This window comes from Melanotaenia boesemani, chromosome 24, assembly GCF_017639745.1.
Source record: "Melanotaenia boesemani isolate fMelBoe1 chromosome 24, fMelBoe1.pri, whole genome shotgun sequence".
NCBI lineage: Eukaryota > Metazoa > Chordata > Actinopteri > Atheriniformes > Melanotaeniidae > Melanotaenia > Melanotaenia boesemani.
Window position 1 is genome coordinate 13,614,653 of NC_055705.1, and position 24,510 is coordinate 13,639,162.

Here is a 24,510-nt window from a genome sequence, read left to right on the forward strand (position 1 = left end):
TTCTGTTCCAGAAAGGGTCGTTTTTCCTAAAAAGAACCCTGCTGGAATTCATAGCAGGACACTGAAGGAAGGAACTGAACAGCTTTGAGTTGTTTTTTTTTCTCCCCACGTCTTTCTTCCTGTGGAGAGTTCTTATCATCAGTCTCACCCATCTGGTTTCCATCGCTGTTGACATCAGTCAGCGAGCAGGACTAGAGAGAGAAACACCTTTTAAAACATGCCCTGTAGAGCACCAATTTGCCTTAAGACAATTTCACTTGCTTCCTTTTTTTAAAAGTTTGATGCATTTTTGATGCATGATCATTTTAAAAAAAATGTCAGGTTGAGGTTTTTGTTTGTTTATGGACCATTTGCATCGGTGACGCTCTGTAAACCCCCTGCTCACCACGGCAGATGGTGAGGCTATTTTACTTGGCCGTGAAAGAAGCTGAACAAAGAGGAGAATGAAGGAAGATATTGGAAGATGAATAAAATGAGACTATGTTATGGTAAATGGATGAATGTAGCATTAGTTAAACTCAAAGGCCAGTCAGACTATTTAACCACCAACCTGCTTGGTTGCTTCATATGATTGATGCATTTTCATTAACAGCTCATCTCTAACATAAGGAAAGCTTCGGAGGCTTGGAGGAGTGCTAATAATGGAGAACGTAGGCCGAGGAGAGAAAGCCACATCAAATATATTGAAGTTTTCTTAGCTGTTAGCCTCCAGGGGCCAAAGAAGGCTGGACAAAAACAAAAAAAAAGCCAAAGCTTTGTTTTACTGCGTCCCAGTTAAGCCAGTTTCTTGACTTGCAGCATGAGCGAAATGTTGGTTTAAAAGGATCTAGGAAGTAAGAGAGGAAGTGTGTTTAAGCTGGCGGATGATTCTGCTGGGTAACGGCGAGGGTTTCTTTTGGCGAGAAAAGACAGGCTTGCTGACGGCTTCCTGGCAAGTGTCCCTGATGGGCAAACGGCCCAACTGGGGGGCCAGGACGGTGACAGAGTAATTTCAAAGGAAATCCAGAACGCATAAAGGGAAGCTCACATCTTCTCTACTTACTAAGCAAGTTGTGTTAGTGATTTAAAACTGTGTTTGGAGCAGTTCAGGCTGGGTTTATTGTCAGTTATCCACCACATTCAACCTGCTGACCATGATGGATCATTTTATATTTTCTTGTGACATGGCTACTCTATAATTTGTGTTTAATTTGATTTAAAAAAGGGGTCTGAGTCATTTCATGAAAGGTAAACAGAAAGAGGAAACAGCTGCTAACAGGCTCTCTGGACTTTCTTTGAGATTCTCACATGTAAAACAAAAAAAAGAAAAAAAAAAAACATATTTTCCTTCTCAGTTCTGCTCCATCAATCAAAATGTGTTGTTTTAATTATTCTGCGTCACAGACAAGAATATTGAATTTGGAGAGGACATTATGTTTGATGTTATGCACGTCTGGAGCCTTGAAGACTTTGTTGGATGCCGGTTGCCAGATTCCTGCACAATTCAGTTCGGATGGGCAGTAAAACCTCTCCGCTCCCTTCTAATTATCTTCGGAGAGATGGGTCCTTGCTGGTGTAAAGCTCAAAGGGGCTGCTGTGTGAAACTTGACGCTGCTTTTGCACACTGACCAATAAAGTTGTTTTTGGACTCTGTGAACTTGTTTGCTTGCATGTTTAAAAATACCTTACTGCAAACACTTTCAGGCAAAGTGTTTCATTTTTCTAAAACACTGTCACACATCTACAGTAGATGAAGGGTGAAATCGCACTCTGAGATACGGTTCGATTAAAATGTAAATGTCTATAACTGGGTTTTTGGCCGACTAAAAAGCCTCATTGATGGAGGCTGCTGAAAGAAGCGATTGTGATTTGAGGTGAAAGGACCTCAGTCTGGGCTCTGCAGGGACTGATCTGCTCCCCTTCAGCTGGAAGAGCTCAACACACTTACACACAAGATATTTTTAGTCTAAAAAATGTCAAACTCAGAGCTTGTGAATATGTGCAGAAGTGTGTGTGGTGTGTGCAGTAATTAACTCTTATCATTGTCCATTCATCCATCATGTTTGCCCTCAGCTAGCTGATCCTTTCACACAGTGACGCCAAGGTGAAGGAAAGTTGTGCTAACAGGCTGTGAAGTTTCATTTCCTTAAACTTAAAGAGCTCCTATTATAATTTCTTGAGTTTCTCTCTTTTATTCAGTGTTTTTTCAGCTTTTTGCTCATATAAAAGGTCTGCAGACTGACAGTCATCCAGCAGAGTTATTCTCTCCCACAGAAAACTCAGCTCCTAATCTCCCTGAAATGATTCATTTGTAATCGGGCCTTTTCTGTTGTTACATAGTGACATCTCTATGCAACATAATTACATAACCACTCCCTTGTGGCTAGTTTGACATGCCAGGAGCAATGAGTTGCCACCTCAACTTTAGAGTTGCAGGAACTAAGACAAGCGTGCAAACATATTTGGGTAGACCCTGAAAATTAAATAACAACCTACTAAATCAGCATAATAGTGGCTCTTTAAACCTCCTAAAGTTGCACTTTATTTACCTGTTTAATTCTTAAACTGCTCATTTTAGTTTAAAGCCCCACTACTTAGAGATTTTGTCATAAAGTCGCCCCCTAAAGACGGCTGATTCAGCACCAGCTTACATCCTGTCTCATCTCTGAGCGCTCTCCTGCTAGTAAAAGTCAGTCAGATGTTGACTCTTGTCTTATTTCTTCTTCGGTCCCTTTCTCTCTTTCTTTTTCTTCTGTCCTCTGATAATGTCCTCTCACAGTTCTTTGAGGGATCAGCAACTGTGAGCATTCAAAACGGCCGGTTTGTTGATATCCAGTTTCCAATGTGTGGCGCTGCAGCGTAAACAAAAAGCAGCTGTAACGGGAAGCCCAGGCCAGATAACAAAAGACAAAAACAAAACCTAGTGAAGTGTGGTTTCTAAATTTGGGGCGCTGCTGGACAACGACACCTCCAGGAATTTAAATGATAAATGTCAGTGTGCCATTAGAGTCATAAAACGGAAAGTTTTGTAGTGTTGCTCTAAGTGAACTAATGCCACTAAACTTGTCTTGATGATAATAATATATTGAATGCTATAAGCTAATTTGCTATTGGTCAGACTTTTCCTAAACAAACCTTATTTCCTAACTTTAATTTTTCCCATGTATGGAGCTTTTTAAGTATCACATCCATTACAAAAACCCTGAGTCTGCTGTTATAGTTTACATTTAGCAAGATCATCAGTTTTGTTTCTCATCATTTCATATGCTTCCTAACAGTTTCAGTCCCATTCAGGTATTTTATTGCGTGACTGGCAGCTTGCTGTTTGGACAGAAAACCAACTCCTAACAGGTTCTTAACAATGCCGGCGTTCAGATGCAGCTTGGCTTCAGTCGCACGGCCAGATGGAGGAAATATTGCTGTCTGAAGGTGTTTAATCTGTGCTCACACCAGTAAAAAGATCTAACCTGACCAGTTCAGTCCCGTGTTGATATAACTGGTACTTATATTTAAAGATTTCCCCAAAACATTCCCTTCTGCATTCCACTTTGGTTTACTTTACTTGAAAGCGATATAGGGTATATCCCCAGCGCAGGCTCACAGGCTTTTTTAGTTATTGGAGAAGGGTTTGTTATTGGAGGAAATTGCTTCTCCTCTAAATATATTTGGAATTCATCTTGAGATTTTTTTTCTCTCCAAGACCTGTTACACCCTTTTCCCAGATATTACACATCTTATTGCTTGTGTCTGAGTTGCATACGTGTCTAGTTCCCTGCTTTGGTGCAAAATTCATTCAGACTATTAATGACAAGCCAAAACTCTTACAAATCGTATCTATGGCTACCAGCCTGCCTCTTCTCTCAGCGTCTGTGTTTGTTACCAAACCGCCAAACCCAGCCTCGTTCTGCATGCCAGAAACCTGGAACTCGTATTGTTGACGTTGGACATTTAGTGGAGGAGATTCCATGCAGGTTTTTGTTAATGAAGCTTATTTGAAGGGAAAACTGCAGCTCAGAAGCACACAGACAAACCAGGCCAGTCATTCAGGTTGAGAAGAACAATCAATAGAATTAATGGAACTAATGTAATTATGGGTATAGCTTGAGATCCTCCTGTTCTCCCTCTTCCTCTGCTCTTGTCCCTTCTTAACCTCCTTTAAACCAAGATTACCACCACCCGGACCTGGATTCTGTGTAAACTACACACATCCATAAGCCTCATATGTAACAGCGACATCTGTCTCTTTATCGGTGCCCTGATAAAAACGTACGCAAGACGTAATTTGTTAGTTTGTTTCCTCGATCTAAGACAGCAGCTTGTGTCCATCTGCAGAACATACACGCGTGTGCATGTGTCTGGATGGGTGGGCGAACACGGTGTGGGTGTGTCCTGACAGGACAGATTGAAGACACATGCGGTAGCCAGATGGTGTGAGACTTGGCTCCCACTTTAGCCAGCGCTGGTCTGATTCCTCTCACCTCACCACCTTTCTTTTCTCCTCTCTGACCGTATGTGTGTGGTTCACAACAGCGGTGTCGGTAAAAGCTTTAGCATGTCTTCCATCACTTAGCACATTGGGCAATGAATGCCGCTGCAGATTCATTCACATATTTAAATGTTAAACTTTGAAATAAAGCATCTAGCGTTCAAAGATCCTAGGATTTGGATATGAATTTATTTATTTACCATATTCTTATATGACGGCTTTACTTCTGACCACAGTGAGGCAAAAAAAGGGAGATGTGGTGAAACTGTTATTCACATCTAGTAGTCAAGCTGGAAATTTCCAATGCCCTCCACCATCATGTACTCTCACCGGGCACTTTATTAGGTACACCTGTCCACTTTATTGTTAACACAAATAACAGCATAAGACCACAATAGGTGTCACTCCTGTCAGCTCAGAACAGGAAACTCAGGCTACATTTCACACAGACTCACCAAAACCGGACAATAGAAGATGGAAAAATGTTGCTGGTCTGACGTGTCTCCATTTCAGCTCCACATTAAGAAGGAAGGGTCAAAATTTGTTGTAGACAAGTTGAAAGTTTTTATTCTTTGGCTTTCAGCCCAGTGTGAGACTGTTCCTGTTTTAGTGTGCAGTGGTTTGTTTTACTTATTGGTTTTATTTGTTTATATTTGTTCTTTTAAAATTGCTTATTGTTTTAAAACCGTTTTTAAAACAATGAACAATTATTTTATTATATTTTATGATATTATTTATTTCCTGGTTGATTTTTGTACTTTGTGTTGCTTTGTCCATTTATGTACAGCACTTTGTTTCAGCTGTGGTTGTTTTAAAGGGCTATATAAATAAAGTTGAGTTGAGTTGAGTTAAAACTCTTACAAAGCAGCTCTTTCTTTGTTGTCCTCTGAGCATTTCTCTTCTTCTAGATGCATTTTTATGCTGGTAATAATTCTGTTACTTTAACAAATGGCACTTCACTCCTTGTGGTCCCCAATTAAATCCCCCTAAAATTATAGCAGAACCTTTGTAAACGATGTGTTCCTGATCTTTAATGTGTGTCCGGCCTTTAAGCGAGTCATAAAGTTATGTTTGTGCTACGTTTTTATTGCTGAGGAGTGTACGCCTTTTATAATAATTCTATTTTATCTCACCCGGAGCCTCTTCTGCTGTTTTCTACAGCCTTGCAAACTGCAGCCATTTAGCTTAAAAGTGCTGACGAGTAAACGACTGGGTTCATTTTGTGTTTGGTTCTCTGTGTTTATTCCAGCTTGCAGATGTTTCTAAAGTTGGGAAAGTCACCACAATACAAAAGAGAAAAGACAAAAGGATGCTTTCTTCCATTAGCACCTCAGGTGAAGCTGCATCATTATTAATGGAGGAGCAGCTGATGCTTGTGAATTGCAGACACACACTCGTATGTCTGGAGGGCATTTTGCTTGTTTCTGAATCCTGCCAGCTGAGCCTCAGCCTCCAGCTCCTTGTTTGATAGAAATATGAAGATTAGGACCTCACATCAAGGTCAGATGTCAGCTATGTTTTATTGATAAGGCTCCTTAGAGAAAAAGAAGCCACTGCTTGAAATTCTGAATGTTTAAGTCTTAATAGCAGATATGGAAGGTAATTGGATTTAAATTGCTCCTCTGCTCTTCTTTTGCAGCAACGCTCGCCTGGTAAGGTGCTTTTTGACCTGGTCTGCGCCCATCTCAACCTGACAGAGGGGGACTATTTTGGACTGGAGTACCAGGACCAGAGAAAGATGACGGTAGGAGTAAAGAAGGTTGCTTCAGCTGTACATTTTAAAGCAGCTGCAGCCAAAAAGAAAAACTTGTTGATGGTTATTTTTTTATTATTTGCTTGGGTCAAAACCAAACCAAGTGCTCAGAGCAAGACCTCCTCCTCTCCTTCCTAAAAGTTAACTTTAGCTATCATCACGAGTGCACTCCGAAGTTGTGTTTAGTCACATGTAATGGAAACACTTCATTTGCCAAAGAAATCTTCAAGAACTGCCTTTTCCTACATCATCCTTTCATCTGCGGCCATTTGGATTTGAAACTCCGCTCTCACCTGGATTTAAGACCACGCATGTGATGAAAGAGAAGCTGCTTCTAATGATCTGCAGGCTGCAGGCTGTGTCTGCGGCTGCTGTGGAACATCCTTTAATGCATACAGTCTAATAATAAAGAGAAGGAGAGGCGCTTCCTGTGCATTTCAGTGCTTCTAGTATGAGAACGGCTGTTTCAGAAGCAGATCTAATGATGTAATGCAAAATAAAGAATGACTGCTGCCATTATTCTTCATCTACACACGAGCTGCACATCCTCAAAATATACTTGATACATGTCAGAAGCTGTTGCAAGAAACATGTCAGGCATTCATATTAAGTGTGTTTACAGTGTACACACCTGATGGTATGTAGCAGGTTTTACACTACTTCACTTTTCCAAAATTTTACCTGTTAGTTTTACGAAGACTGAAAAGATGGCGGGTGCATTTTCAAGGCTTTTTCCTTATTTTTAGTGTCTTAAAGTTGGGATTTTTAGATTAAATTGGGAAACCTGCATGCCACTGCGAATGAGGAGTAGGAACCTAAAAAACGTTTTGATGCTATTTATATGTAAATTTATTTGCATGTCCACTTATGATACATTTTTATTATTATAATTTTTTTATTTTAGAAAGAAAAGCGTTGACATTTAAGTACTAGCCAGAGTTCTTTACTCAAGTCTTTTAAACAAAGGTTACTTATCACAGAAATGGATTTTGACCTGGATTAAATTATTAAAATGTTAGTGGCTGAATTTAAGAATATAAGTGACAGAAGGGCCACTGTAGACTGATTAGCGGGAGGAAATCCTCATGTCTCCACCACTCTGTTCTCCACAGGTGTGGCTGGATCTCCTGAAGCCACTACTGAAGCAGATTAGACGTAAGTAACAAACACACAGTTGTTCTCTGCTGCCGTACCAAACTCATGATGATTCTGCTGCTCCTATAACAGACATCAAGTGGTTGTAAAGGGATATATCTCTTCTCTTTTCTGGTCTCTCTCACTTCCCATTTTTTCTCTCCCTCAGGACCTAAAAACACCATCCTTCGCTTTGTGGTGAAATTCTTCCCTCCTGACCACACGCAGCTCATGGAGGAGCTGACTCGGTAGGTCCTCTCCACGCAGAAACCACACCTATCTGAAGAAGTATTCCTTAAATTAAAAGGCGTGTTGGTTTCCTGTCTGACTCGAATGTTTTCAGCCTGGTTTTTTTTTCCCCTTCTGGAAATATGATGCCGACTCATCTGTCATGGCAGCTAAACAGAGATGCTCGTATGTGACTAGTTTTTGGTACAAGTTAAGAATAAACATGCTTACGATCTGCTGACAGTCCCCTCAGAGCCAAGTGCAATGTTTGTGTCTGAGCACACGTCACCAAAACATAAACGAAGCGGTCTGACCTTCCACATTTTCCCATGATGCTGTGGTTCTCAGCCGCCCAGCTGGATCCACTTGAGATGAACAGGAATCGTTTTTACCACGTGTTGTTTTCATACTCCTCAGTTATGTATCAAGCTGTCATTCATCTTCCATTAAATATGAACTAAACTGCATTGCTTCAGCATGATTAAATCAGTGTGCTGCCTTTCAGAGATTTTAGGGTTAAACTAGCTGCATTTTGTAAGTTTAAACTGACAACTAACAAGTGCTAGAATATCCCAGTGTTTTTCATAGAGATGAGAATAGAGCAATGCAATCTCTAAAGCCTCATTAACTTTATTTGGATGGTAATCTTGCACTTATAAAAAGATTAAATTGGATGTCACTTTAAAAGTGGCTGCGCATCATAAATCACACACCAACACACATGCAGGGTGTCTGAACCTGGAGCTACAGCAAGTCAACTGTTTGTCTTTGTGGTATAATTTAAGCCAAACTATTTTAATGATCTGGTGAAAGTCGCCTTAAATTTTCCTTGTAAGTTCACCCCACTGTCAGACTGTTTAATGCTCAGGGAAACTGGAAAAAAAAACAAAAGCTACATCCTAGACTCTGTAGGCCCCGGTCAGCGTGTTAAATGTTGAAGTTTATGACAGTAAAATTGGAGAAAGATAATACATAATAAACAGCGTAACATCTGGTGACCTCAGCCTGACTGAAATGCTGTGGTAAGACCTTATGAGCATTGTGCATAAATCTTCCAGATTTGTGGTTCTGCAAGCACAGGATGCACTTAGTTTTCTGCACACTGATTCTGCATATTAATTTACTTTTGTTAAATAAATAATGACAGTGGCCTTTTTTTTTTTTTACTTGCTTTTATGTACACATTTGTGTCCTTCAGCACTGTCTGGGTGTACTGAGTTTGTATCAACCTCACAACTCTCCCTCTTTGTCTTGCACCTTTCATCTTGTTTGTCTTGTTTGTGTGCTTCCAGGTACCTGTTTGCCCTGCAGATTAAGCGCGACCTGGCCTGTGGGCGACTCATCTGCAACGACACCAGCGCTGCTCTCATGGTTTCCCACATTATCCAGTGTGAGTACAAGTTTGAAAGCAAAAATGTTATTTTTAATACTATCAAAATAATATATTGTTGGCAAATTGCTCATTTCTTGCCTTATTTGCATATAGAAAATAGAAGTATTGTAATTTCTCTCCCTTCTGATATCGATAAGTTTAGTTTGTAGCTTTGTACAAAACATGTGAGCAAATTCCATCAGTCTCAATGTATTTTAATGCCTGTGTACTCTAAATGTAATCAAATTGGAAGAAGAGTCTATCTGATAAATTAAAATTGCATAACTTCCTGTGTTATTGGATTCACTGTGTATTAATTTAGACTCAAGTCTTATCGTCACCCAAAATGCACATAGAAGCCAGAAAATTATGCTTTTTTTAATGGCTGAAAAAGCTAGAAGATTAGTGTGGGAACCAGTATCCTCCCAGGATTTGCTTGTGCAGAGGACTGACTATAAATCACACAAGACATAAATTTCCTCTGGGGACATTTCAGCAGCACAGGCTGGTGCAAGCTGGATATCCCCGGGAAATCAGATTCTGTGTTTTAATAGTTAATATCTTGCTCTACCTGTCTCTATCTGTACACCAGTAGTGTAGGGATTTAGTTTTATTATTGTTTGTTTCCTGGAAAAGGGAAAAGTTTGTTCACTGGAGGAGAGGGGGACTAATTTTGTGTTGAATAAAATGTTTTTTCATATTTTTAATATAATAGAATAATTTTAGAATAGTAGGGAATAGCAATAATGGCTTTAACAGGAAATTGTACTCTGCTACTTATTAAATAATGAATTTAACTTAATTTAGTTGAACGATTACTGAACACTAATAAATAACTTTTTTGTGTTGTATAACTTTATGTGAACATGAAAGTATTGCAATGTAACAAAACCGCGTCCAATGACTTCGAAGTTGCTATTTGCTCAACTTTTTTCTCGACCAATCAGAGCAGGCTGAGGCTTAAAGAGACAGGAGCCCAAATAGAGCATTTCAGACAGACATTATAGCTTTTAAAATTATTCAAAGACACTCCTGAAACAAAATCATGAATAAGTAAATGAGGATGACGTGTGTTGTGTAACACTTGTCAGGATTCAGCTCCCTCCAGGGAGGGGGCGTGGCTCCACGAGGAGCTGCAGACGCACAGAAGTACAGCAGCTCTTCAAGCTATCCGTCTTTTTGATTATAGTGATATTCAGGATATGTGTGCAGCATACAGAATTTACAGATTCCAAACAGAGGCAGGCAGCAGCGCAGCATGCTGGGGGATGTTAGTTTGTTGTCATAGCAACCATCAGTGGTTAGCCTGCGTGTGCTACTGCAGGTGGTACAGTATGTGAGGTTATTGTTGCTGGTATGAAACAGATGGACGCATCATCACACTTCACCTCATCTATACAAGAATAAAAAGAGGAGTAAAACAGTCTATGCATTCCCACTTTCTGTATCTTCCTTTTTTTTTTACTTTGTTCTTCTTTCAACCTCTCCCTTTTTTTACATAACACTTGTTTTTTAATCTTGTCTGCCACCCACGCTTCTATTCCACTCTATGTTTCTTTATTTCTGCTCCAAATAAATATTTAATTCCTGCCCCTTCTTCCCTCCCACTAGCCGAGATTGGAGACTTCGATGAGACACAGAGCTGGCAGCATCTCCTCCACAACAAGTACTTACCTGACCAGGATGCCATCAGGGACAAGATCACAGACTGCCACCGCAAGCATGTGTGAGTTTACACGGCTTCACAAAAAAGCTTTAGATGTTTTGAGTTGGTGACAGATCTGGACTGCAGATATTCAAGTTAGCCATTCGCTTTACACTAAATTAGCATTCATTTCAGGAAGTTTACAACAGTTAAGCTAACAGTAAAGCAGCACCGATTACCCGGAAATATCCGGCAAAGATGATCCTTGCTTGCAAAACAAATTTGAACTGAGCTTTAATCTGCTCTGAACTGTCAGAAGATTGTTTTTCCTACAAACACATGCACGCAAAGCGCTAATGCTTGCATGCTAAATCTCTAAAACAAAGATATTTATCTGTTTATTCCCATTGCACTTTGCAAACATACACCCATTGCACAAATATATAACCCAGAAATGTCACCCCCCTCTGAGCCCTTGGGACCACACACAAACACACACTTACTTATTACATGTCATCACCGTGGTTTTTTCTTTCTGCTGCTTCAGAAATTACATGAGAGATATAAATTTCCTTAAAACTCTCCCCTAACAGCAGATAAAAGCTAGAAACCAAAACTCTGGCTTTTTCAACACCACAAAGCCGTTCTTGCCTCGCTTCAATCCCTCATCCTCCCCTTTCGCCAGCACAGGAAGGAAGGGGCTAATTCAGCAGCTTATACAGGAAACAGGAAGCTATTTTCAGATTTTCTGAGGAAACAAACTTCTTTTGTTGCAGATTTCTTTCCACCCACTGTTGGCTTTTCCATCTGGTCCTGCGGTGTATTTTAAGTCTGACATAGTAACCTGGAATGTGTAGCAGCTACGCACAAATAGAAAAATGACAAATGATTAGAAAGTTCAGGATATTTATTTCCCTAAATGCTACTAATCAGTCACTGGAGAGGAGGAAATCCTTGTTACCATGGTAACATCTTCTGGCGACTGAGAGCATAACTGAAATGATTTTTTTGTTTTTTACAGTGGGCAGACTCCAGCAGAGTCAGACTACCAGCTGCTGGAAATTGCTCGGCGGCTGGAGATGTATGGCGTTCGTCTGCATCCGGCGAAGGACCGAGAGGGCACGAAACTCAGCCTTTCTGTGGCGCACACCGGAGTTCTGGTGTTCCAGGTGAAAAAAACCTCGGATGAATGGAGCCATATTCGAAAACGAGTCCCGCTTACTGCAGTGGCAGTTAGAAAGTTCTTCATTTACAAACAAGAATCTAAATTTTAGAGCAGCTCATTCAGTATTTATACTGTATGAAGGTTATTAGAAATAAGAGAAAATTAGTTGTAATAGTAACTAGAACTTAACTAAATTAGGTCAGAAAGTAAATTCCCTTAAAAAAAACATCACTTTTATCATTTAACATGGTGCGCCCTTCACAAACAGACTGTTTTCCCTTCTGATAGATAAGATCCAGACTGAACCTGCCTGACTTTTAAAGTATTTTGCTGAAATGTAAGTTGGTCCAGAAGCATTTACAAGGCTAAAACATATAGGTTTGAAAAGTGATCCGAGCTGTAAATTCTTTGAATGTTTTTCTTTGTAAACGAGGTTTTATCTTGTAATATCTCTGCTTGCTGAACTCGTGGTGAAGGTTTTGTGTAAAACTTTAACCAAGGCCAGTCCATGTGGTGGTGATTAACTGCATGATGAGGTTTAAATCTAGTGACTATTTTTTTTCTTAATTTTCTCTGAATAATTATTAAAATTTATTCTACACAAATTCATTCCTCTTGGATATTTTTAAAAGTGCTTTTGGCTCAAATGTGGAGCTGATGTGACACTTTGATTTATTTGTTCCTGAGGTTTTATGCTAAGTCTCTGACCAGCTGAATTGTTTTTGCTTCGCTTTGTTTTCATCCAGATGTTTCTGGAATCTTCAGGTAGATTCTTGTTGGAGCTTGAGGAAATAAATATCTTTATTCTTGTGTAACAATCTTATCTTCTGTATTCAGGGCTACACAAAAATTAATGCCTTTAACTGGTCCAAGATTCGCAAGCTGAGCTTCAAGCGTAAAAGGTTCCTAATCAAGCTGAGAGCCGACCCTGGTGTAAGTTTATATATCACCTTGTCTGTAGTTCCTCGACTCACTTTCTTCTGTCCGTACTAATATTTACCTCTGCACCTTCCAGCAGAACGCCCACCATGACACGCTGGAGTTTGCCATGGCCAGCAGGGACTGCTGCAAGGTGTTCTGGAAGATCTGCGTCGAGTATCACGCCTTTTTTAGACTCTTCGAGGAGCCCAAGCCGAAACCCAAGCCCATGCTCTTCACCAGGGGATCCTCATTCCGGTTCAGGTGAGAACAAGAAGGGAAATTTAGTTTTCATTTGTGGTTTGTGTCATATCCAGTACGTAGTTTACAATTAAATTTAAAATGTTAGAGCCAAATGGGAATAATTTATTTATTCATTTACGGCCACTTTTATATTGAGAGGGTTTATATTGACTGTGGACATATGGGATTACAACTGGTTGAAGAGTCTCGTCTTTCTATCTCTCTGCAATGAGATTGCCTCCAGTGATGACACACCTTGTTTTGCCAGTAACAGAAATGCCGCCCCACACCATCATACTGCCTCCACCAAATGCTGTGTGGTGCAGCAATCAGCATAAGGTTTTTCATGGGCGCAACCAACACAACAAAGCCTGTAAATCTGCCACACCCTCTTCTAAAGTGGCTGTTTTAATAAATAATTTCCCCACCGCTATATCATTTCTCCATCATACAGATTTAACCTTCGACTAAAGCAAAATAAAAACATGTAAGACTCGAAATGCAATGAGCATCTACTCTCTTTTTCTTCCACCTGCAGCGGTCGGACCCAGAAGCAGATCATCGACTACGTGAAAGACTCTGAGCTCAAGAAAGTTCCGTTTGAGAGGTGAAGCGACAATATTTGCTCAAATCCTTTCCTGCTGCAGCAGCAATCATTGAACAAGACAGATCCTGCAGTGGCTGCAGCAAGGGCTCGACACAGTAATCAGATTTGGGATTCAGTTAGCTGATTAGCTGCACATGGTTTGACCTCATGTGTTTCCTACTCTATCTGCAGGAAGCACAGTAAGATTCTGTCCGGCAGCCAAATGACCCCTCAGTCTTCTTCCTTCAGATCCCAAGTGCCAAAAGAGGTAATCTTCATCTGCTCTTCATCCATCCTCTGGTTCTTTCTTTGTAACATGTCTTGTTTTGCACACTTGCCGACGTTTGAGTCTGTTTTTTATTAGTGTTTAAATCTGGAGCTTATTAAAACAAAGATGTTGCTGTCTTTAACATCTTCGGGGCCAGATGTTCGCGTTTGTGTTCATTCTCTAAGGTTGTAAATAACAATTTATTCAAAGAGTTTAGATAAATAAGTGTTCTCATCTTTTTTCCCCCGTTTTTTATTTCTTAGAGTGCCATGTCTGTTGCGATAGCTGATGAGCCTGACTCAGCCAGATTGAGCCATGAGGTTAAATCTAATGGCTCAGAGGTGCTGCAGGACTTCACTCCCCCCACCAATGGCTTCCACGAGAACACCCTCAACTCAGACCCGACACGACAGATCCACCACGGCGCAGGATCGGCACCGGACCAGCATCTCCTCAACCCAGGTCCAACCTGCAGGGCAAACAGAGGCAGCAGCTCCTCTATTCCTTACATAGACTGCAGCGACATAGACAGCGAATGTGATGTGACGAAGAGCAGCAGGGTTCCGAGGGGCCACAGCAGTGCAAATGACAGCAATGAGGATGAGCCTTACAGGCACGGGGGTAGTGGGGGTCACAGTGGGGGGAAAGCTGGGAGCCTGTTTGACGTTGTCAATGGGTTCTACCACACCAATCACCAGGGAGTGATGCAGCAGGGTATGGTGGGGCAGCAGCAGCAGCAGCAGGGTGTTATGGGTAATAGAAATGCTATAGATCAATCTCAGAGTCCTAACAAGTTCAACATAAGTCATAAGCTAACAAATGACGACATTCTGTCAAATGGTGGTTCCTTTCATGGCCATCTCCCGCTCCACAGCACGCTGCTGGATGAAATCTTTCAGGGGCGAGACAAGCGTGGTGCCGCAGTTGGTCGGCCGCTGGGAAGTGGGACTCGCAGCCAGTGTTCTAGCCCGGTGATCAGCAGCTTCCACCCTCGTACAAACTCGCTTAATCATGCCGAGATGACAAACGGGCACAGCCACCCGCGCACAGCCTCACGGTGGGATGATGCTGGATATTATTTTAGCAAACGCCCCGGAGCAACCCCAGTGGAAAACACTGCCATCCTTCCATCATCCCACCCCCCAAACCACTATGGCAGCTACTCTCCGATCACCTCAAACCGAACGCCGCCACATTTGGCCAAACCGTTTAACAACAACAACATGAGAAACCGCTCTGATACTGATCCGTTCATTCTCAGCCAGGTGACATCCACCCCAGTCCACCACCATGACCCTAATCGCTTCGGGTTGAACACCCAAGCCCCTTGTTCCGCCCCGATGGAGCGAAGAATGATCATAACAAATGGAAACCACGTTAACCTAATGGTTCCAGGTCAGGTACGCTCCAACACCGTGCAGCGTTTGTTCGGCCAAAAGGGGAAGCCAGGCAACAACAACAATCTAAACCAGCCGGTTCAAATGATAGATGGGTCCACGAGCAGTGGCACCGACACCAGCGACACGGAGTCGGACACCGGCAGCAGCGTGTACAGCCAACCGCTGATGTACGGCAATCCCGCTGCCGTCCGCTCAGTCAGTTCAGTCAACTCTAATGGCGTGAACTCATCCCCGCTGCCGTGTGGCAAGCTTTCATTTGGGAATCTGCAGCTGGATGATGGAGACAATGTGGAGGGGGAGGATCAGGGGTGTTACCGCTTCAATCAGGAAGATATAGGAGGTCGAGTTTTCAGCTGCTGAGCGGGACAGAGGCGTATGATGCACAGTAAAGCAAAGTGAACTAAATGTAGCATGATTAATATTTGAATATCAGAACAGAGGAAGTACATTGTAGTGAATTTACTTCAGATCACCTTTACACATCTTATATAGAACAACACGTATTTTGCAAAGGTTCTTACATATTTTTGGAGTGTGGAAATGTTCACTTTTGACAGAAATGTTCGGTTTTTATGAGTGAATGTAAAGATCTGCCCTACTTTTAGATGAATTGTTAGACTTGATTCTAATCTTTATAATTTTCGTTTTTTCTAAAATAATGTACACAAATCGCTGATCTTACTCTAACTTTACAGCCAGTGGGTCAGCTTTTCTTTGTAAATACCTTAAGTATGAGCTGTATTGTTCTAAGGAATCCCTCCTTTAAAGTGTGCCATAACTTGAGCTGTATATTCAGTTTAGAAATCTAGAAGAAAACTTTCACATTTCACATGTTTTTCTTTAAAAAATATTTTTTAGTATTGATAAAAATTTGTGTCAGTCTATTCTGACTGAATGTTTAGGAGATATTCAGGATCTGCTAGTTGTAGCTACAAACCTAGAGGATTTTTACTTGTTGGCTTTTTAAAGTGTTAAAGTGGAAGAGAAATGAGAGGTTTTGGTGGTACTGGTTATTGGTGAAATGTGACCACTGCCTTTCTGTGGCATTATACACTAATATGACTGTCTGTGTTTCCCTATTTGTAGTTTTTCCCCCCTGAGATCAAACCTTAATAATGATTTGACTTTATGTTGTGCAATAGAGGTTTATGAAGGGATTTTATCGTTCATTTTTGTTGTTGGAGTTGCGCAAGTTAAAATGAGACAGTTTGAGTTTATAGGAATTACTGATCTGAGATACTGTCCCTTCTTACTGTGCAGTGTTTATGGACGTTTTTTTTAAGCTTAGAATGGATTGTAATTAATTACTACATTAGTATAAAACTCTGTTTAATCTGCCAGAAAAGGAATGGTGCAACTGAGGACCGTTCTGCCTTTAACATTCAGTGTCGGTCGAGCTGATGTCCTCCTTCTCTGAGCGCCTTTTTTAAGCTTTCGGGTTCAGTCTGTCTGTTGTGGGTGGCTTGCACTGTGTTTGTGGTAGAGATTCTCTTTTGTATTTACCCTAATTGGAGGACCATGTTTTATTTTATTTTTTTAGTAGAGTTGCATCAGTTAAGCAGTTATCAAGACTTTTTTTATGTTCACATCTCACATTTTCAGCCTTTTTCTGGTTCTTTTTTCTCAGTACACTCAATCAGCAGTACATAAAACTACCCACTTTGTTCTCAGTCCATCCATGGTTATCTGCTTTGCTTGGCTTTGGTCCCTGGCATGCACACAAAACAAGGTATCTCACTGTTATCTTTCACTCTCTGGCTGCTGTTTTCTCACCTGTTACCCTTCTGTTTATTGAAGGCTTCCCATCCCATCTGTCATTTGTCAACTGGCTGGTTGCTCCCTCAATGCACATTTTCTTTGCTCTCACAGCAATCAGACCTGATTGGAACAAGTAGATTAACTAATTAGTAAAAACCTTTAGTCATTGATCAACTTAAAATTGTTCATTTTGATAATTAGCTATTTTGTCAGAATTTTTTGCCATGAGTAAAATACTAAAACAAGACATGAAGGTTTCAAGCTACGAGACTCAACTTGGACTTCCATGTTTAATCACTTTCTGAAATCAAACAGCATTTTCTTTCCTCAGAGCTACTGCTTCCTCTTGAAACAAATGCTTCCTGCTTTGTAAATGCACTGTTTTAATGCATGTATTATGAAAAAGAAAAAAAGGCTTCTAAACACTGTGTTCTCATCGTTTCCTTTTCTTTACTGTGAATGCATGTTAACCAGACAGAAGACTTCCCTGTTTTTTCACTCGGCTCTGTTTTTGCTCACTTTGTCACTGTGTTTCTGCCATGGGGCTTGAAATGGTTGCGAGTGTTTGACATGCATCAGGGTGCAGTAACATAAGCCTTACATGTAATCAAACATGAGCTTCTCTACATTTCTCACTGGGTGTTGCTGGTCTCAGGTCTTATTTGTATCTAAGCCCTCATGATTAATTAACTGCACCATGTCCATTTCAAACATTTAGGAACCGTTTGTGTTAAGCCTCTGGTTTCTGTGCTGTGCATGAGGACAGAACAGGTCAGACTCAACTCCAGTTATTTTTAAACAGAGAATGAGGGCTAAAGTAGACAGACACAAGTAAAGTGAAGCTTAATGCAGTATGTAAGTGCAAAAAAAGATATCTTTGAGAGACATGGCATTTTATTCAGGAAGATGTGAAAGTTTTTGTTGTTAAAGTTTGGGCACATGTATACACATGAAAGCTGGAGTTGAGTCCCAACTGTCTTCCTTTTACTACTTGTCACTTGTTTGGATTTGCAGCCAGTAATTCTTTATAAATCTTAACTTTGATTGCATATCAGAGCCAGTGTTAATCACCTCTGTTGTCTCTTTAATGCTTCTTTTAAACCTTTAATGGCCCCTTTATTGTAAAAGAAAAAGAAAACAAACTCCAATATATTGTATTCATTCTGTAAATTGTTTGTTAATGTTGTTCATCCGGGCCAAACTTGCCAAGTTAACTTTGAAATCAAAAGTTTAAAAATAAGTAAAGTTTCTTCTGTAATAAATACACGTATGTGAAGATATAACAGCGAGAAAATGCTATAGTTGGGTTGCTTTAGTAAATAATGTGATATTTTAGTAAATACAGCAGGGTTGAATGAGAGGGTCCATGTCAGTCTAAGCTAGCTGTTTAATGCTAAACTATAATGACTCATTTCATATTTGTTCAATTTTAACAAATCTAAGCTAGCTATTTGATGCTAATCTGTGCTAACTAGTTTCATATTTACATTTTTTTCATTTTGAACAAACCTAACTAGCGATTTGATGCTAAGCTATGCTAACTGGTTTCATATTTACATTTTTTTCAATTTGAACAAATCTAAGCTAGCTATTTGATGCTAAGGTGTGCTAACTGGTTTCAGTTTTACATTTGTTCAGTTTGAACATATCTTAGCTAGCTATTTGATGCTTATCTGTGCTAACTAGTTTCATATTTACATTTTTCATTTTGAACAAATCTAAACGAGCTATTTGATGCTAAGCTGTGCTAACTGGTTTCATTTTTACTTTTTTTATTTCAATTTGAACAAATCTAAGCTAGCTATTTCATGCTAAGCTTTGCTATCTGGTTACTAATAAATAATAACACAGTGTCAATCTTATCAAGAGAACAAACTAGCATAAATTCAAGTAACTTTTTATTATTTTTTTTTACTTATAGGCTTAAGATGGTAAAAGGTAGTAGGTTTAATAAAACATGATCTGTGCATGTCTAGCTTCCGCTAAAAAGGAAAACATTTTCTGACTTTTCTTTTGATGCTATTACAATTGGTGGCTGCTTAAGTTTGCATGTTCTACTTTTTGGTTTCTTTTCTTTATTTAATATCTCTTATGGTTCACATTAATCCTGCAGCATGCTGTGAAATAATAATACCTGCTATGCAGAGGCCACACTGCTGCCATTTTAACTGAAAAGCTGAAAAAGTGTTTGTACAAAGTAATAATTCCTTCCTTCGCGATTGGAAGAAATTATTTGACTGACAGTTGACTGTATGTTTTCACGATGCACAGATTAATTTTTTTCTGTCACTGTTCTGTCCTACTATTCCTGCACATTAATCGCCAAACATGTTCTAGATATTTATTTGCGGTTTTTCTGAGTTTCTTTTTTTCCTCGTTACCTTTCATCTCTCTTTTTAACAATGTAACTGACTGTGGTGCACTAGTGTCAATAATAAAAAAAATACAAATTTGTATGACAAAGGGACTCCAGAGTTATCTGTAGTGAAAATGGGCCCCTGACACCCACCAGCCATCCTTTCATGTGCCTGGTTTGTGCACCCTACCCGCATCTTGTGTTGTGGTGGTTAGTCTGATAGCCATAGAGAATGTTTTTAAGTGTTGTGCATGTTTGTGTTAGCTTGTCCATTCACCTGTTTGCTCTTGGTGGTTTTTCTATTTGGTGGTAAGTTCTTTTATAGCAACCCCCCTCACAGATCTGCACTCAGTGATTGCCATGGTTTTACCCATGATCCAGTTTGATGTATATCAGTGGATTCTTTGGAAGCTTTGCAACTGGGCAAGTATGCAGTTACAACTTGATACCATGTAGTAAAGATCTAGTGGCTCTAGCTGTAGCGGCAGTATGTTTGCTTCTTCTGTAGTAAAAATGACATTTTCCCAAAGAGTTGCCAGAATCGACCTCCACCTAAAATCACCACAGACTCCTATTAGAAAACTGCTGATTTTAGGTGTCATCTTAAGCAATAATACATTTACATATAATATTCTGTCATTTTAAATGGGAAAATAGTAGAGCTGTATCCGATTAACACCTCATATCTACAACAATACAATAATTGTGTTATTTTTAGAGTACTTACTAATAAACTTGGTAAAATTTCATTTCCTTCTTTGTATGCATTTAACTATCTTAACCATAGAGGTAGAGGTAGATCAGAATACTGTTGGGGAATAGTATGAATGTGGTTTCTTTTAGATCCAATTAATTGTAGGATTTTTGTCCTGTGGCAACTTACTGCAGCATGATAGCCATTGGGGGTGCAGTTTAAGATGATTGTGTAATTGTCTAACATTGAAGTTCATTGCCATTCAGGTTTATTTTGGGGAATATTCATCTACTAAGATTTTTTATTCATGATGTAAGTGCAAAAATATTGCCGTAAATCCAAAAACTTTCCCCAACTGTTGGCATGGAATTATACAAAAAATGAACACCTATTGGCAATGAATTTCATTGTAGTTTTATCTACTGCAACACCCCCCTTATTGTCTCCTCTATTTTTTCCCTTTTCTTCTTCCTTTTCCCACCTTCTTCCATTTTCCTACTAACCACCCTTAGAAAGTCCTGGTTCAGAGAACTCTTCATTGGGAAGTCCCCATGTGGTTGTCAGTGGCAACGGCTCAGTAAATGGACAGAGGACGGGCATCGCTGGTGACCAGGGTGTGAAACAGAGTCCTGGGGGACAGCTGCTTTCACCTCTAACCAGCCCGCTCCTCACAGAGGCTGGATACATCCGCAACGATGATGAGGATGAAGCAAGGAGGAAGGTGAGCATGCAAATTGCCATTTGTTTTCTTTTAACTGCCACAAAATCAAACAAAAAAAAATCCTAACAGTCTGAAGATGCTTAGAAAGAAAAAAAAATCGATCAGCAGTGGATCGATCTGTTCTTTCTGTTTTTGTCCAGAAGTTTCCCACAGACAAGGCCTACTTTATAGCCAAGGAACTGTTGACCACGGAGCGGACGTACCTTAAAGACCTGCAGGTTGTCACAGAGGTAAAGATTTCTGAGTCATGTCTGCAACTTCTTGTTATTTTTTCATTTTTTAAAACAGCAACAACTGGGAAGTACGTCACCGCTTACTGCACACTCATTCCAACATTAAATCTTCATAAAGCCATCTGTCTCCTTAGAGCTGCACACTGGAACATCGAGCCAAAATGGTTTGTTTAATGCAGAAATTTGGAGAAAATGAAGTAATGAAGTAATAAATGAATCGTTTTAAAGGCTTGAAAGCTGGAATGTGGATACCAGTTTTCAGCTAAATTTTACAAAAAGTGACCACAGTTTGGCCTTTTGAAAGTCTATCTGTGATTTTTACTGTGAACTGGAATTGCAAGCCAACAGCAGACATGTGACATTAATATTACATTAGAGCTGTTTCAGCGCACTGTTCCAGCATCCTGGACTTCTCTTATTCCCGTTCTTAAAGTGGACTTTTATATTAATTTAGCTTGGCCCAGAGCTGATTGAGGTTCAGCTTCTGAAGGTTTATGAGTAATTTATTGTGCAGAACAGATGAGAGATGAAAATACAGCTTCCATGTGTGCTGATAAATAACTTAAAAGTGACATCCATCTGTTAGAATTCACTTCCTTTTGCAGCCGAGCAGACTTGTTGTATATTGTTTGCTTGTACAGACCATTAGCTACTGGCTCTTTAGTTTACAAGTAAAGCCAGTAAAATCAACACTCACAGGGCATTTTTAAATACATCTGGAACTCAAATCCTGCAGTGAAAGTGCAGGGTATTTGGGTCAGATTTTGCTCTTATATGATTTAGATTTACTGTCTGCTAACAAACATGCAGGAGTGTAAAGACCACCAATGGGGAAATAGAGGTTTAGGCACCTGCTTAAGAAGTTGACCGTGACCTGTGACCTGATTGTTGAGGGGAAAATGTCTCTCTTCGGGTTTATTTTTCCTCCTCATAATCCTTTTTTCCACTTGCCGGCAGTTTCCACCCTCTTTGATGTGGGTGGAAGGCGTGAGCTGGCGCTTTTTAAAACCTCTTAAATGTTTTCTTTGGGTGGCACAGCTCAGGCCTGAGATCTTACAACCCCTCCCTGTCCCTCTGGTTTTTCCCTGTCACCATCTTTTTCTCCTGCTGAGTCCTTCTGTGAAACAGCTGTCCACTTTAGGTGTCACATTCCTGTGTGATTTACAATGAAGGGAGGATATAACACCTCGGTGTCGGGGGTTGTAGTGTGCTTGTATGGGGTTTGTGTTCATGTCTGCTCTCTGATGGATCTCCACTGTCATGTCTTTTTGAAGACCAGTCCCTCAATCCGGCCTGCTAACCTGGTATTCAGGTGGGATCTTACGTCTGTTTTTGCTGGTCCTCACGTATTTTCCGGGCTCACAGATAAAAACACTGCAGAACCCTGCTCTTTGATTGATTACTGTTTAAATGCATATCTTAATTTAACTTATTATGCATGTTCATTTCTTGTCGTTGTTTGTTTGTGCATGCCTTTGTCAATCTTCCAGTCCTTCCAGAGCATTGCAGGAAAAGATGAGATATTTCCAGACGCTGTTAAGAACCTGATCTCCACCCACTATGATCCGGTCTACAAGTTTCACCAGGGATTCCTAAAAGAGACAGAGCAGCGGCTGGCACAGTGGTGTGTATAATCACAGACTTGGGTTTAAATGTACTTTCTCATAAGTAACATGCAAGATTTTTGGCATGCATTAGGTCTTTTTCTTGTTGTGTGTGTGTCATACAGTCATGATTAGAAAGATCAAACCTTGTCCCAACAATCAGCAGCCACAGGCTCCTCTAACTAGAAATACCAGTTTCTTTAATAAGGATATTTAAAAAGATTTAGCAGATCCTGGAGTGTTGGTAAACTGATCGATTGTTCTACATCAGAGGTTTGCAAAATGATTATCTAAAGAAGCTGCTGATGTCTTTTGAAAACCAGTGCTGGGGATTCATTGAAAAGATCTCTGCATGTATTAAGCCCGGCAGTGGTTTCGTCATGCTTTGGACTTGTGTTGCAGCTTGTATCCCAGTATATATTTTACTGTTAGTGAGGTTCAATAACACATCTAAGCACCAACATATTTTTTATTCATAATCAGATGCAATATTTGGATCCAGTTTTAATCTAAAATGTATATTCTCATGACATACAAGCCAGGTTTTTTATTTTTATTTCAAGAAACCGTGGAAGAATTTAACTTCTTTGAAGCTACATATTAATGTATTTTCCTTAACCTGACTTAAAAGGCTCATTTAAAAGTTTGCTGCAATGCAACAAATGTTTTTAAGCCACGGTTAAAAGCTAAACCTAAATGCTGTAACATCAAAATGAAGGGAATAATGGGATGATTGAAGATTTTCCAGACGTGAGAGAAATTAAACTCTGCCCTGACATCTAGTGGTAAATAAACGCTACTGCATGTCAGTGAACAATATTCTCTCATGTTTTCTCATACAGGGAGGGTCGCTCTAATGCCCACATTAAAGGAGATTATCAGCGAATTGGTGACATTTTACTGAAGAACATTCAGGGTCTGAGGGTAACTGTCCCATACCTCCCTTTATTGTTGGTACAAGATTTGGATTATAGATTTGAACTCTGACTCTTGGTGTCAACTCCTTTGTACGTGCAGCAATTGACTATCCATCTCCAGAAGCATTCAGAGTGTCTAGTGGAACTGGAACGGGCTTGTAGGTAGGTAGCAGAATAAGCTAAAGCCTTTCCAGACATGTCAAAATGTTAGCAGAATTTTGAAAAGGAGGCTGTTCTCGTCTGCCCTCAGGTCCAGTCGGAAGGTGGAGGCCATGTGCAGAGACTTTGAGCAGCAGAGAGTTTGCTACCTGCCCCTCTACATCTTCCTCCTCAGGCCTCTACACCGCTTGTTGCACTACAAACTCATCCTGGAGAGGCTCTGCAAGCACTACCCGCCCACCCACGAGGATTTCAGGGACTGTCGAGGTACCCGCTTGCCTGCTCTTTTTCTGCACCCCTTTTCCATCATGTCTCCTTTTTATAAGCCAACCTCCTCTCTCCAGCTGCCCTGGCAGACATCTCTGAGATGGTTCTGCAGCTTCAGGGCACTATGATGAAGATGGAGAACTTCCAGAAGCTTATAGAGCTCAGGAAAGATCTGACCAGCATCGACAACCTCGCCATCCCTGGGAGGGTTTGAATCTTTTTTAAATTTATTTTTTATTTCCTGAAAATAGTGACTCATCTTTCACCTTTGAAGAGTTTGACCTCCTGTTTCTGTTTCACTTGCAGGAGTTCATCAGGCTCGGCTGCCTCAGCAAACTGTCTGGGAAGGGCCTTCAACAGAGAATGTTCTTCTTGGTATGTCTTTGCACTTGAATTTGGTGTTAATAGTATTAAAAAAGAGGATTTTTTACTATCTTTATTTACTCTCTCCACCAGTTTAGTGATTCCTTAGTGTACACCAGTCGAGGAATGACTCCGTCCAACCAGTTTAAAGTTCATGGCCAGCTGCCTCTCTATGGCATAACGGTACATAATATTATTCCTTCTTTAGCTTGAGCAGCCAAAATGCTGTCATTGCATCATTTTTATTACTAGCTCGCTGAT

At 40.3% G+C, this 24,510-nt stretch overlaps 1 protein-coding gene across 4 annotated transcripts in view; it reads left to right on the forward strand.

Moving 5' to 3' along the window:
• Positions 1-24,510, forward strand: part of LOC121635148 (FERM, ARHGEF and pleckstrin domain-containing protein 1-like) — a 51,641-nt gene that overhangs the window by 22,927 nt on the left and 4,204 nt on the right. For 2 of the 4 annotated variants that reach the window (XM_041978216.1, XM_041978215.1), the window contains exons 3-22: positions 6,105-6,209; positions 7,331-7,373; positions 7,522-7,600; positions 8,873-8,970; positions 10,564-10,678; positions 11,619-11,766; positions 12,600-12,695; positions 12,778-12,944; positions 13,462-13,530; positions 13,702-13,777; positions 14,041-14,239; positions 20,498-20,706; positions 20,847-20,936; positions 22,430-22,563; positions 23,386-23,467; positions 23,561-23,622; positions 23,711-23,886; positions 23,964-24,094; positions 24,193-24,261; positions 24,343-24,432. In XM_041978216.1, the coding sequence (XP_041834150.1) occupies positions 6,105-6,209; positions 7,331-7,373; positions 7,522-7,600; positions 8,873-8,970; positions 10,564-10,678; positions 11,619-11,766; positions 12,600-12,695; positions 12,778-12,944; positions 13,462-13,530; positions 13,702-13,777; positions 14,041-14,239; positions 20,498-20,706; positions 20,847-20,936; positions 22,430-22,563; positions 23,386-23,467; positions 23,561-23,622; positions 23,711-23,886; positions 23,964-24,094; positions 24,193-24,261; positions 24,343-24,432 (2,238 nt within the window). The remainder of the gene's footprint in view (positions 1-6,104; positions 6,210-7,330; positions 7,374-7,521; positions 7,601-8,872; positions 8,971-10,563; positions 10,679-11,618; positions 11,767-12,599; positions 12,696-12,777; positions 12,945-13,461; positions 13,531-13,701; positions 13,778-14,040; positions 14,240-20,497; positions 20,707-20,846; positions 20,937-22,429; positions 22,564-23,385; positions 23,468-23,560; positions 23,623-23,710; positions 23,887-23,963; positions 24,095-24,192; positions 24,262-24,342; positions 24,433-24,510) is intronic. The other 2 variants (XM_041978219.1, XM_041978217.1) reach the window with 2 other exon arrangements.